This window comes from Convolutriloba macropyga, chromosome 9, assembly GCF_964194025.1.
Source record: "Convolutriloba macropyga chromosome 9, txConMacr16.3, whole genome shotgun sequence".
NCBI lineage: Eukaryota > Metazoa > Xenacoelomorpha > Acoela > Convolutidae > Convolutriloba > Convolutriloba macropyga.
Window position 1 is genome coordinate 45,785,429 of NC_134476.1, and position 16,118 is coordinate 45,801,546.

General features: G+C 29.8%; 1 protein-coding gene across 1 annotated transcript in view; it reads right to left on the minus strand.

Annotated features, from left to right (window-relative positions):
• The window catches only part of LOC142346240 (anoctamin-7-like), a 70,027-nt gene extending 54,388 nt beyond the window's left edge, over positions 1-15,639 (minus strand). The window contains exon 1 of the mRNA XM_075398755.1: positions 14,790-15,639. Coding sequence (XP_075254870.1) covers positions 14,790-15,295 — 506 coding nt within the window. The 5' untranslated portion in view covers positions 15,296-15,639. The remainder of the gene's footprint in view (positions 1-14,789) is intronic.
• Between the last annotated feature and the right edge of the window lie 479 nt (positions 15,640-16,118).

A 16,118-nucleotide genomic window follows, 5' to 3' on the forward strand; every position in this document is an offset into this window, starting at 1 on the left:
TTGAATATTATATTGTCTACCTTCAGTAAAATAATAACCTATATCCTTATTTAACCTATCACCCATATCATCAAGTACTATTACAAAATTTTGAAATTTATACATATTATTTTTTGTGATCATATTTATATCACATTTATTAAACCCAGTATAAAACTTATTAGACTCAGGATCTATCCAGTCTCTGTCATCTTTACACACTATAACGATATTTTTAGCTTGGTCTTGGTTTTGGTTTTGGTTTTGTCTTTGGTCTTGGTTTTGGTTTTGGTTTTGGTCGTGGTTTTGGTCTTGGTTTTGGTCTTGGTTTTGGTTTTGCTTTTGGTCTTGATCTTGATTTTGGACTGAGTATAATTTTCAATATTGTCTAATAAAATATGTTTTGCCTGTACCAGTTCCACCATAAACAATAGTATGTAATGGTGACTTTTCATATTGAAATCTAACTAGACTCCTATTCATAAATCCACCAAAGCTTTCTTCTAGTTCTGTATATTTACTTGGTATTGAATCATATATTATATGACAAATTCCAATTATAATAATAAGAAAAAAAGTATACCGCCTTCATCCATTTTTATATATAAAATTTATATATAAAATGCTTATCCTAACTTTTGAGGAATTCAATAATAAATTTAATATTGATAATAATGCTATGAGTGATATCAGAATAAAAGATTTAGGTAAAGACATAAGTCTAACAACAATTGAAATAGTAATGAAAGATCAGGGAACCTGCTTAGCAGATCAAACTCCAGATCCACGAAGTGGTTACACCAATAACACAAGTGAACCTAACGTCAACATTATTGTCAATCTACATCCAACTGATGGTACTCATTGGGTTTTAGTTATAAGAAAAGAAGGTGGTCCTGTTTATTACTGTGATAGTTTTGGTGTAGAAACCCCACCATTATTTTTAGAAGAATATGTTGATCTAGGCTCTAATGAGAGAATACAACAATATGATGAATCTTATTGTGGGGCTTATTGTTTATATATGACCTATCTTACTGATAGAGGATTTAGAATTAAAAGTGGTTTGAATAGTCTAGTTATTCAATGTAAATATCCAGGAATATATAATGAGTGTTTTTGTTTAGGTTGTAATGTTAATGATAAATATAATGATAATGTTAATGATAATGTTGATGATAATGATAATGATAATGTTAATGATAATGATAATGGCATTGATAATGATAATGTTAATGATAATGTTAATTATAATAATAATGTTAATGATAATGTTAATGATAATTTTATATATCAGGGAACCATTATTGATGATTATTGATTAATAATGTTAAACTTAGTTATAATGATTTTGCTAATATATGTAATAAGGTATGGAAAGAGCCATATAAATAAATTGTCATTGATATAACTAAAAATAAAAATATTAATGAAAAACTAAGAATTAATTGGGATCGGAGAGTTTTATAAAGTATGGTGAAGCATGGTCAAAGACCCATAAGTAAAAGTATGAGTATCGCGGAACCTGCTTCGCAGATAAGTCTAAGTAAAGTGTAAGTGTAAAGCTAAGTCTATGGTTATCAAGACCTGCTTCTGACCATGACTAAGTCTATATCTATCAGGAACTGCTTCGCAGATGACTAAGTATTAGTCTAAATCAAATTTAAAGTAAAATTTAATACATCGCCATTAAAGTCTATAGGTCTTCCATGCTCATCTTTAATATGAAATTCAATATATTCTTTTCTATCTTTAGTTACATTTTGATACAAGATATTAGTTGGTATAATATTTATTAGATAGCCTGGTGGTTCTGTTAGAGTAAAAGTATATAGTATGTCTGTGTTATTCCCATTATCTTTAACACCAGATATCACATTACAATGAATGTTAATAGTACTAAAACCCATAATATCAACAATTTTCTGCGATGTATATTTACCTTTTTTATAAACTATTTTTCTAAATCCTAGTAATGGGGTTATTGAGTTTTCTATGTCAAAATTAATTGCACCTTGTTTTACTTCCATTAAATTTTTCATTGTATTCTTATCAGATTCTATTATAACATTACCATTAGTTTCTTCTTTTATTAATTCTGCTATTTCGAATAATTCATATGCTCCTGGTATAATAGCTAAAATACGGGTATCTGACCAAGTTTCACCCTTGATATCATATATGAATTGATTGTTCCTTCTATTCACATTAAACACCGAATTATAAACAGATAATCTAATTAAACCTAATTTTGATGAGTTAAGTATAGGTTCACTGAAGTTAAACTTTTCTGTTGGATTTATCATTCTAAAGTTAAGTGTATGCTCTTCTTTAGTTTTAGTTAAAGCTTCATGTATATTTTGCAGTTCTCTTAAGATTAAATTATCGGAGAAGCCGCCTCGTGGATAAGTCATTTTTTATCTTATAAAAATGGATTTTAATTTGGATACAAATTATGGTTATAATAATGATACACACAAAAGTAAAATTATAAAATATAAACCAAATAATCTGGCAACAATGAATAAGGTTAATACCAATATTAAAATCATAATCAATAGAGAAGAGAATCACTTAAATTTGCGTGATTCATATCTAGAGATAGAGTTTGTCGTATCAGATGATGCTGGTGGTGTATTTGCTAATGATGCTAATATCAGATTAGTTAATTATGGTATGATGGCATTGTTTAGTTCAGTTAAACTTGAAACTAGTGGTGGTAGGACTATTGAATATATAGATGATTGTCATCCTAATCTATTGATGTATAAGTTATTAACTAGTTTTGGCGATGAATATGAGAGTGTTTCTATTAGAAATCAAGGCAATAGAGATAGTCAACTTAAAGGTGACCATATTGCTGCACAAAGAGGTCATATGTATATGATGATTAAGATGAGTGATCTATTTGGTTTTGTAAATGATTTAGAAAAGATTATATATGGTTTAGGATTTAAACTAATATTAAAAAGAAATAATAATGATAGAGCTCTATATAGAGTTAATGCTAATCCTGAAGCAGTTGCTAATGATGGTAATATAGAATTTAGAGATATATCATTGTGTGTGCCCAGTATTGATCCTAGTAATGACAATAGAATTATTGTGCAAAAGGGTTTAAGTAAAAAGAATAATGTAGACTTTAGTTATTATGAAAGAAAGACATTTTTTAAGAATGTGCCCAATGCTACTAACTTCTTGTTTGATCTTGGTATGGAAAGTGGCATGGAAAGACCACAATATATATATAGTTGGTTTTGAAAATAATAATGTTAATGAACAAACTCATGATGCAAGTACATTTCACATAATGAATGTTACTGAATGCTATTGTAAGATTGGTAGTGAGTTTTATCCTGAGGATAGAATAGATATTAATTATGGTACTAATAATTATAATGAGGCTTTCAAAGAGTTTGTTAGCTTTAATAAAGATTATAATGGGCTACCACATATTATAAAACCATATATAAATCATAGAACATTCAAAAGTAATCATAGAATATATGTATTCGATAATAGATATCAAAGTGATCATATAGGGCCACAACCAATACAACTTAATTTTAAGTTTAGTGCTGCAGTTGCGGATGTTATATGTCATGCATTAGTATTAACTAGAAAGGTTATTAGTATGAATAGTGATGGAAATAAAATGGTTGATATTATATCATAATTATAATTATACCTATGGCCCTAGTCATTATAACTATTTCATACTTGTCTTAACAAAACCTTTAGCATAAATAATATCTAGTTTCTTTTTATTCTCTAGAGCTAAGCCTCCAGCTTCAAGCTTAATCTTAGCATTGTGCCTAACCCTGGGCTTCGAGCTTCGCTCGCGGGTGGAATCCGTAGGCTTAGGCTTAATAACAACAAAGGGATTATACTTTTTAACTTCCATTATTTTTTATATATAGAAATGATTCTTTTAAATAAGTTCAAAACTAATTCATATTGTGTTGGAGGTAGACATTATAGTGGTACTAATATTATAAGTGGAGCTATTACTTCAAAAGGTACTAAAGTGTTTAGAGGATCCTGCACTGAATGTAGAAGGAAGAAATCAATGACAGCATCTGATGCAACAATATAAGCAGAGGGATTGAAAGATTTCTTTAAAAGTGTTGGTAAAGCTACGGTTAACTTTGGAAAGAAAGTTGCTAATAATCCAGTAAGAGCATTAGAAATAGCAAGCAAAATTGGAAGCGCAGCTGCAAGTAGATACCCTAGAGCTGCTCTATCAGCTACACCCAATTTAATTGAATTTGCAACTACTGGTGAAGTTATAAATGTAGTACAAAAAGGAAGAGGGTTATACTTAGGTACTAAGAAGAGATAATTATTTGATTATGATTATGATTATTTTATGTTTATATTGATGTTTATGATTATGATTATGATTGTTTTATATTTATGATTATGATTATTATTATGATTATATTTATATTATGTTTATGATTATTGATAAATATTAATACTAATATTATTATTACTAAGTACATTATTATAACTAAACACTGACAATTTTAGTTTAAAAAAACACTCAGCTTGTTTTTCTTGTTCTTCTTATAATCCTCATATACCTTAACTAATTCATTATAATCATCATTATCTATTTTATTGTCATTTATTGATTTAGTATATAGTCTATTAAACTTATCACTGAACTGTTTACTTAAAATATACATATGTGAATACTTCATAATTTTTTTTCTAAGTTTAGTATTAATTGTTTTTGATAATGAACCACAAACAGTTGCTGTAGCAAAAGCTGTTGGTATGGAATAAGGTAATCCTATACCTGTTAATGCAACTGATGTTGTTGTTGCCGTTGTTGCTATAGATGATAATACTATTTTTGTTATCTCAGCTACGTTAAAATTTTTCTTATATCTACTTAACTTCTTATTATAGTTATTAGTTTCAGTTTCATAATAATTTCTAATATCTTTTATAATGTTAATATTGTTGTTAAATTTATTATTAGCTTGAATCTTTTCGTTTATCAATCTTTCTGATACTGATGACAAATCTGGATATAGTAATCTCTCACTCGGTGCTGTTGGGTTAGTCATAGTTTCGGTTATTTTAATTAGCGAAAATTGTTTCTATTTTTTTCGTTATATCTTCTTGTTTAAAACCATAATGCTTCTCTAGACTTTCTTGTTTTTTATTATCAAGTAATGTACTTCGTAAAAGCATAGCAAATATATTGTACTATTGTCCTTTTATTCTTTAAAAGGGCTTCATCTATAAAAGAATTAGTCTTTTTATTAACATCTTTATATTCTTTTAGCCCAGTTGTAAACATTTCATCTAGTTGTATGTTAGTGATATTCTGATTAAATTTATTATTATCAAATTCTTGTTTTAATTGATTATATTTAGAGATAGTATCAGCGGCAACTTTATTACAAAACTTAACAGTATTTGAGACTTCATTTGTTGATTCAATAAACTCATTAATTAGTTCATCATTAACTTGTGTTTCATTTAGTTGTAATGTTTTAGTTATGACTTTATCAAATTCACCTTTCTTAGTTCAGTTATGTTTCTACGTAAAATGTCTATTTTGTTGGAAGAGGATAATAAGTTATTGTCACAATACTCTTTATTAACAACATCTTTTTCATCTATTGGAGGATGAACATTTGTAATTTTATAGGTATCCTTCATATCAATATTATCATTATCTTCTAAGAATAACCCACGGGCCTTACTTAGTGTTAAGTTGTTTGTTGATGTTGATCCGAGAAGTGGGTTCCCCGATGGATGTTTCGCTTGGTCAAATCTTTTTCTTGTCCTTATTTATATTAAGAAATAAATCCGGCTTGCCGGCTTAGAACCGTAGGTCTATACTTAATGATTTTACAACTTTATTATTAGATTCAAAGTCAAACTCGGATTTTAATAATTCCTGTTCGTAATATTTACCTTCTTTTATCTCACCATTAATATCTTCTATTTTATATGTTGTTGGTTGTGTTTTTAGAACTTCATTGAATCTTTTCGTTCATCAATCTTTCTGATACTGATGACAAATCTGGATATAGTAATCTCTCACTCGGTGCTGTTGGGTTAGTCATAGTTTCGGTTATTTTAATTAGCAAAAATTCTTTCTATTTCTTTCGTTATATCTTCTTGTTTAAAACCATAATGCTTCTCTAGACTTTCTTGTTTTTTACTATCAAGTTACGTACTTCGTAAAAGTATAACAATTATATATTGTACTATTGTCCTTTTTTTCATTAAAAGGGCTTCATCTATAAAAAAATTAGTCTTTTTATTAACTTCTTTACATTCTTTTAGCCCAGTAGTAAACATTTCATCTAGTTGTATGTTAGTGATATTCTGATTAAACGTATTATTATCAAATTCTTGTTTTAGTTAATTAAATTTAGAGATAGTATCAGCAGCAACTTTATTACAAAAGTTAACAGTATTTGTGACTTCATTTGTTGATTCAATAAACTCATTAATTAGTTCATCATTAACTTGTGTTTCATTTAGTTGTAATGTTTTAGTTGTGACTTTATCAAATTCACCTTTTCTTAGTTCAGTTATGTTTCTACGTAAAATGTCTATTTTATTGGAAGAGGATAATAAGTTATTGTCACAATACTCTTCATTAACAACATCTTTTTCATCTATTGGAGGATGAACATTTGTAATTTTATAGGTATCCTTCATATCAATTTTATCATTATCTTCAGAGAATAACCCATGAGCCTTACTTAGTGTTAAGTTGTTTGTTGATGTTGATCCGAGAAGTGGGTTCCCCGATGGATGTTTCGCTTGGTTAAATCTATTTCTTGTCATTATTTATATTAAGAAATAAATCCGGCTTGCCGCCTTAGGACCGTAGGTCTATATTTAATAATTCTAGATTAGATTCAAAGTCAAACTAGGATCCTGTTCGTAATATTTACCTTCTATTATCTCACCATTAATATCTTCTGATTTATATGTTGGTGGATGTGTTTTTAGAACTTCATTAACTTTAAACAATTCTCTATTCCAATTAGAAGTGTTACCTTTAGAGAAGATATTACGTTTATCTACATTTCTAACATAATCACCAACTTTAAGTTTATGTTTAGTATTCTTAAAAGTAAAAAAATAATATTCTTAAAAGTAAAAGTAAAGTTTTTAACTTTTTCAGGATTATTAGAATCGTCAACTGGTGTCATATTAAATGTTGAGTGAATGTTATTTTTATATGTTACAACAGCATCATTTATTATATTTACCCAATTACCATCTCCATTGATGAACATAGGTTTATTTATTATGTGTAATAATGTTCTATTAAATCTCTCTATGAATACAGCCTTTAAATCACTATAAGTAGAATATAGTTTTGTTTCATATTCTTTAAGTAAAGATTTAAATGTTTTATTGTAAAACTCACTACCTCTATCTACCCGTAACTTTTCTGGTTTTCTACCTTCAGAGCCACCCTGTGGACTTTCACCTAATACTATTTTAAAACTATTAGTTATAGATAAACCAGATTTATTCTTTAATGGAATAGCCCATGCTTATTTTGTGAATATATCTATAAGAGTTAATACAAACTTATAATTATTATTGTATTTACTTAGAGATGTCTTATCAATTAAATCAGCTGGCCATGTTTCATCTTTATATAATGGTATTATTCTTTCTCTTCTAAACTTTGTTATTTGAGGACTGAATACTTCTTTAGCTAGTTGTTGTTGTTGTTTTTCTATCATTATTAATTTACCATAGTTAAAAACAAAATTATCTAGTTGGTCTTGATTATTAATATTTATAGATAATAGTTGCTTAGATATATCTAGCGTTTCATCATATAATCCATCATGACTAGCTTTTGTTTCTGGTATTAATAATTCTAATCTTTCTATTAAACTATTTGGATCTGCAAAGCAGGTTCCCTGATCCACGTAGTGGTGGCAACTTTGTTGGTCTGGGTTGTTATTTAATCCCCTACCATATAACATCATCTCTTATCCCTATTATACGTTTTATTGTTCTATATCTAGCGCTTTTATTATCCCCTTTTCCTAAATCATATCTAATATCCTTTAGAAACCTTTTAATTTTGTTTTCATCTTCCTCAACATTATCATCATATGTTATATTTGATTTAGTAAGAAAATCAGTAAACCCTTCTGAAAACTCATGTGCATTATCCCTAACTAAAAATGCACCCTGCTCTAGAGTTATATCAACGCCATTCATTTTATATCTCCTAGTAGGTAAATCTCCGAGTTCAAATTTTAATTGGGGATTAATTTGAGCCCCCATGTCTTGAAGAAGTTTGACTGTCTTTGTATCAACAAAAACTGGTGCTATATCTTGAGTTGCCTTTATAGTCCCCTTTAGTGTTTCATTAATCTTGGAAGTGTTTTCACCGATCTGGGAACCGGCTTCCTGGATCAGTGAAGCGGTTTCACCGATCTGAAAACCACCTTGTTGGATCATCTTAGTTTGTTTATCTAACTCTTGATTTTGCCAATCTATTGCTCTTAATGTTTGTTAACTTAATGCTAGATTGTGTTCAGTGTTTGCATTTAGTGTTTTAGTTAAAGGATCAAATAACTCTTCTATTTCTCCATAATATTCTTGTTATTTTAATATATCTTCTAATCTATTTCTTCTGTTTTGTTTTTCTAGATTATTTATTTCTATTAGTGTTTCTAGTTTAGTCATGTTTTATTATTATAATAAATCATTATATAGTGTAATGGCGGCAAGGATTAAATTTCTATCATCATTGATGGTTAATTCTTTAATATTATCTATGAACGATTCTAACGATTCTTTCCTTACATCTAACCCTAATTTTATTAAAAGCTCTATTGGAGTAGTATTAATCAGGGAGCCTGCTTCGCAGGTCTTTTTTATTAAATCTGTTTTAAATAAATATAGTTCCTTATCATGTGGATAACTTTTTATATTGTTTACATAAAACCTTTTATTATCAAATATATTTAAACTAATCTTACTTGTTTTTGTTGTTGTCATGTTATCGCCAACTTTTTGTATTCTACATTCATCTACTGTTCTCTGTGTATTATTCATTAATTCATCATAATAATCTATGTGCCTAGCATTATTATGCTTCTTTGTTCCTTTTTCTTTAGTTTTTTTAGGATAATTTTTGAAGCCATATGTTTTGGGGGACAATGCTATAAATTCCTCAATAATCTTACTCCCTAGCTCGTGCTTAAACTTGCAGGGGACTCTATTATTAGTTCTTACAGGTATGTCTAGATTACTTAAGTCCATATGCTCATCACTAACTTTACCTTCACTATAACTTAATACGAAACTGTCCGTATCCATATAGTGAAGTGTTGGATCTTTGAGGGATGGTTGTAGAATATTATAGAAGACATCAAACATATGTAATTTGCTAAGTTCGAGTATTGTTACTCCTACATATACAGGTGAGCTATATTCTATTTTTTTTTCTTTACATATTCTATTTGGCTATAATCTCTATATCTAGTTATATTCTTAAATGCTGGTTTACTTACACTTTTCATTATCTTTTCTTCATCAAGCAGGAACTTGCTTTGAAAGAAGTGTAGAGGATTCATGCACATTCTTCCATATAATGAGTTATTCATTAATTTCGTTTTATCCTTTTCTGCTTCAGTTTTAGCTGTTGCTCTTTTATTTGTATTGTTTTGTATATAATCTCTACATATATAATCTTGTTTAAATTGAATTACTCTATGTAATTTTGTAACTTTTACTCTCATCTTAACATAGAACTTTAACATCCTATAATGAACCATATATTCTATTTTGTTGTTTTGGTCTAAGATTAATTTCTCTGATCTTACCTTGCCTCCATCTCTTTTTCTGTAACCTAATTCTTTATCATTTATCTTTCTCTTATTAGGCATTAGTGCTAACTGTTCTGTTCTCTCTTTACATTCATTAGTATAATCAATATCACAAACTATATAGTAACCATGATCACTATCATCCGGAGTATTCAATATTTCATCGAGGAAACCACTTCGCGGATCTAGAGTAGTAGTAGTAGTAATAAACTCAAAATGCTTATAAGTTAACTTTTGCTTCATTGCATAGCCATATAGTTTGTTTGCGTCTATGTGCCATATGGACCTTTGGTCATGCTCTGCCATCTGCGAAGCAGGTTCCCTGATGGACTTACCATCACTGTTATCCGCGAAGCGGCTCTGCCGATTTATATATCTATCACCCATTATTCCACATATACCACCTCTCTTTGCTCCAACAATGTCACCGCTTGACATTAACCAACAATCAAAACCATAACCTGGTAGACTAACGTAATGAAGTGGATTGAGCTTGAATTCTTTCATGCTTAATTTAACATATTCATTCTTGCAATATTCTAATATTTCCACATCATTCTGTAAATACTCTATAGTTAGATCTTTACCAGTTTTATGACTGTTTTCATTATTAGAGTTAACTACTTCTTCTTGTGTTGGTAATTTATTATGTAGTGCGGATTTGAAGTCTTCTATTTTTAGATTACCTATAAGCTTATTATAGGTAGCTTTGCTACTATACGACTCTAAACCAAAGTATTCAAATGGATATAATGTTTTTGTTTTACATCTGTATATCTTTGCCATTTGATCTAGAGGCATAGCTAAGAAATTATAACTATCTAAGAATTTGAGACTGCCAATAATAAACATCTTGGACTTACCAGCAGCTAGTGGTATGTTATCTACGTTTCTTTTATCATTATTCAGTTTAAAGAGTTCACTGTATAGTAGGTTGAAGTCAGAGCCAGAGCCATTATGGAATATTACTGGAATGAAGTTTTGTTGTTTATATCTTAGATTACATATTTTAAATGCTGGTCTTCTATATTTACCAGTTTCATGACAATGATCTCTTACTATTAATACATGTTTTGCTGCAGATATGACAAGTGTTATTATTTTCATGATTTAATTTATCTTCTTCTGTGAATATCATCTTTTCATTATGTTTGAAATTATTCTCTGTTTCTATTTCTAATAGATCTCTAGCAAATCTTTTGATGCAGCCTAGACCGAAGTAGTGCTTGAAGTTACCTTGCCAGGTGCAACCCGCAGCTATTGGAATATGTTCAGCTATTACATATTTACAACCATTAGTTGTGACATCGGTGAAACCGCTTCGCGGATCAACAATGCAACATTCTATATCGGCAGTTATAATATTTTTTATATTCTGACGTTTGTGCTTATTTATAAAAGTAATATGTTTTTTCTTAGGACAAACAATCTCTGGTTTGAATGAGTTCTTGCATTCGTGTTTATCATATTTAATTTGTGAGTTAAACCAATAGGTACACCTATCACAATAATAATATTTAATGTTGGTTTTATTTGGTCGTTCTAACAGGGTTTCTATATTTTTTATTAGGGCACAGTGTTCTATTTGACCATTACTCCAAACTAGTATTCTTACATCTTTTCTATCTTTATTAAAATCATCAACTTGTTTAAACAATTCTACTTTGCCCCCACCACAAGGTGTGTATACCCAAATATTAATATTATACAATTTCTGTATTCTTATTATATAAGCAAAATCATCTTCATGTTGTTGTCTAGGTTCAATTACTTTATCTACATTTTTACTTTCTCGAGTTTCATGGTGTGGGGTGGGATGTAGCCAAGCAGTAATAGTTAGTTGTAAGCAATTATATTTATAACTACGTATATTTAATATCGATTTAGAGTTTTTGAGATTGGGAGGTAAATCTTTATAACGACCAATAGATGCTTTAGTTGGTTCAAAGTTTAACTGAATACTTCTTTTTCCAAGAAACTCGAAATCATAACCATAACCTTCATATGTTTCCTTTTCGAAATCTAGCGACCGGTTGAAGTCACCATATTCATATATTGCATTATTATTAATATAATCAGTATTGAAAAATATTTTAATAGTTTTAACTTCTTCTTTGGTTCTCTTCTTATATTCACATTCAACCGTGATCTTATATTTAAAACTCTTAACTTTCTGAACTGGTAACAGTTTTTAATTTCTTCTAATTAGTTGCTTCGTCTATGTTTTCAATGTAATTCCCACCAGTAATATAAAAATCTCTCATGTTCTGGCTGGAGTTTATATGAAAGTCTCCTGTGTTTTCTAGATACTTACGATTATGACTATATGAGTGAGTAGTTAGAGCTATTTTATTCCTAAATTCTTCATGACATTATTTACATTCATACTTAATTTTAGAGTAGATGCTGTCTTCGGTTTTGGTTTTAGTTCTAATAATATAATCATCTTCATCCGAATTATACAACCTCTCCGAAATTTCTTCTTCTTCAGACTCAAACACTTTCTCCAATAGTTCCTTATGTTTGAGATCGTATGATTGATGCCTGTATAAAACCTTCTTTGATTCAAAGGATAGATTACAGACATTGCAGAAGTTTATGACACTAGTATTAGTTGATTGAGACATGATGTATTTATTTAGGAAAATAATCAAAAAAAAATTTTGGAAAAATGAAAATGAAATGCGATAAGTGTATGAATAACCTTGGAAAGAATGTTGTAATAATTGTAAAGAATTAGAATATTCTTGTTATGTATGAAAAAAATTTGGTTAAAGTGAAAGATTATATAGAACATTTGGGAGATCATTATTCTGATCCTGATCACTATCTAACATGTAGTTTGTGTAATGTTTATAAAAATATATCTTTATATAGATTTAGAAATAGGAAATGTAGACTATGTATTTATCTTCATAGATATAGATATGGTCATACTAGAAATCAACTCAGAGAGCATGTTTATAAGTATAATATTCAAGAAGACACAGAAAAACACTAATCAATGTGTTTCCACCGATCTCAGTGTTTTTGACTGTGCTCTTTTTGTTCGCTTTCTTTCATATTTAGCAACCACTAATAGTACAAGAAGTCAACAAGCTTGGTTTAACATCGCATTACACATCAGTGAAACTGCTTTGCAGATCGAATGAAAAGTGCACGTCATGCTAAAATGGCCGCCACCATTGACAAAGAAAGCCACCACCACTAACAGAATGAAATCAAACAAGTGAAAATTTCGAATATATGATGCCCTTAAAAATTAGCTAGTATGGTGAGTATTTATTAGAATTTTTATTTAATTTTTAATAAATTAAACAAAGATTTCAATTTAGTAGAAGGATTTAAATATTACTTTACTTTCAAACAGGTGATTACTTGGGAAAGGTTAACTAATTTTAAGTTAAAAATCATGTCAGAATATTCTAGAAAAAAATTGTTCTAGAATAATTCTCCATGAGTTTCACTTCACTACAAAAACTAGCGAAAAATTTTAAACAATTTTCGTCATTTGACGAGAGTTTAATAACTGGAGCTTTATCATGCACTTCTTTATCTGAAGAAAATCTAAACGAGTTGACTAATTTAACAACTCAAATGATTAAATTTTGTGAGGAGAACAAAAGCATACCCGACAACACCGCCGAAATTGAAAGTGAGACCGAAAAACGAACTAAAACAGAACTCTTCCATTATTCCTCTCCAAGTTCAAGAAGGACCTACTAAGTTACGAGCATCAGGAAACACTGGACAAGTTTGAAGTGAATGTGCCGGAATATTTATCTTTCCACAATAAACTCAGGAATTCATTCAATATTGGTGAATTTGAGTCTTATCTCACCACAGTCAATAACACGGAGGGAAAACTGAATCGTTTATATCTACTGACAATTTCTGACAGAGGATACATATGGGGGAAAGTGAAACAAAATCATCAAGAAAACAATAAGGATATTCCCTGGAAAAAACTACTGAACGATAAATGATATTCCTACTCTACTGTCCAGAGTTATATCAACTTCTCTCAATCATGTGAAAGCTATACAAGGATCTTAGTCTCAACAGACTACTACTCAGAATGGAAAAAATTCCTAACAATATTTTTGGCAGAAGTTTAGAAGGATAGCCAGCTACAATCTAGGTGCGTGACAGAACTACAATTTTCATAAATGATAAACAAGTGATTGGTTATTGAGAAATTTCTTTAATATTAACTTTGATATCCTTAGTGTTAATACATTAATATATTCACCTGATTATTAAGAGTTCAGTCAGCTTAATAATTAAAATTAAAAGTGTTCAAGCATTCTGTAGTTGCACCCTCCCCCACAGTTGCCATTAAGAAAGGTCGAGCAATACTGCCGTAGCGTGGTAAAGGCGAGTCAACCTTCTAGCAAGACCTCTCAAGACTCGGATTAAAAAAATGCACCCTGGTACATAGAATCACTCAGTTAAACATCATAGATCAATCGTCTCCAAGGGTAAAGTCAAAATTTTTAAAGAAAATTGTTTCTTATTATCGATTTCTAAGCAATTTTGAGTTATTTTCAGTCCATCCGATTCTATTGAAAAAAAAACTTTGTGAGATGATTAACCTGATTTATTTCAGTATAGTTTGGCATATTAGATATGAAATTAGGCTTAAAACTAGCTTTGAGAACTTTTGGATATTAGTGTATAAAATGCATAAATTATACTTGCTATGTACATTTTTGTACACAAAATTGTGCGTGTAATATGTATTTATAGTGGTGAATATAGTAGTGGATAAAACAAGGGATTCAACAAACAGTAAAATTTGGCCCGATTCGACATGCGCGATTAGCGTTAGGAGAAAGGGACAAATTTTACTGGTGGTTGAATCCCTTGTTTTATCCACTACTATAGTGGTGAAGAAATTGAACTGCATTTCATGACCATATAAGGGAACAAAAAGGGAGGCAGACGCAAAAAAATGCTACTCACTTGATGTTGGACTCTAACAGCGGATTTTTGTACTTTAAATCATTTATTTCACCAGTGCCATTTTGTTCGAGGTTCCTGTTAACTCCATTGCTCAAACTCTCCTCTAGTCTTTCATTCACACAAACGTTGCAATCTGAATGAAATTCGTTCACGTCTTCATGATTATGCCTCAGCCATTTGTTCACGTAACCACTCGTCATTGGATACTGCTCAGAATTGATCTGATTGGTCACAATACTAGCCAATCGCTGTCGCCTCTCATCCCGCTCGTACATTGATTGCGCTTTTTGTGGTCCGTGTAATCGATCAATAGGTCTTTGGTAATAATTTGGATGATAATTATAGGGTCCATTTTGATAAACTGGGCGTAAAAGGTGGTCATCGTATAGTTTGATATCTTCGTCGTTTGAAAAATCCGTCCAATAGGGGTTCGCTCTTTCCTTGGGGGGAACTTCGGGTAATTTTCTTCGGGTTGATTTCCGGCTCACGTTTCGTTGATCAGTCATAATTTTTAATACCCATGTCAAGAATTTTGATTGCAACAGTTAAGTAATTTTCAAAAACAAAGAGTTAAAATTCTGAATTTTAACTTTGACGTTTTTTGTTTTTGTCTAAGAAATATCACTACTGATAAAAGCCTAACAAAAAAGATTAGACTATTTTAGGAAAATAATAAAAGCAGAAACTTGAAACAAAACTAGAACAAAGAAAAAGTAAACAAACAAAAATAAATAAGCGACTAGTTTGAACAAAATTTGTTAATTTTTCCCAATATTGTTGCTAAAGTGCGACCAATTTTTGCTTGGAAGTCAGGCGTATCATATTAATAACGATATCAAAAGTATATATCTGAAACAATAAGTACAAATGTATTTAAAAATAACTTTATGGTATAAATAAGTTGTATGATACTACTATGGTGAGTGAACAATAAACGACAGATATGTGTATGTAAATTCTTAGCGCGCGTTGTTCACTCGTAAATTGAAAAAAAAACTGAAATAATAACACAATTTCTAACTGAACATGTGTTGTTTTTGTCCCGGTTTTTCTAAGCTCCACTGTTTGTTTTGCTGGTTATGCTCCATTTATTGCTGCTTTGTACAAGGAAGTCAAACAACTTTTTGACGGGCTGTGAAGTTTTTGTTTGGATTTGACCAGACAGAATGTAATTTGCAATAAATTCCTACTCATTACTTTCAAATCGCCAAATGATGTCAGCAAAAAGCGGTTCCAAATTGAGCGCGTTCAGTAGAGCTCTCGAAAAATAAAGAGAGTAAAAATTATAACAGCAGTTTTTTGTCGATATAAAACACGAGAAAATATTGA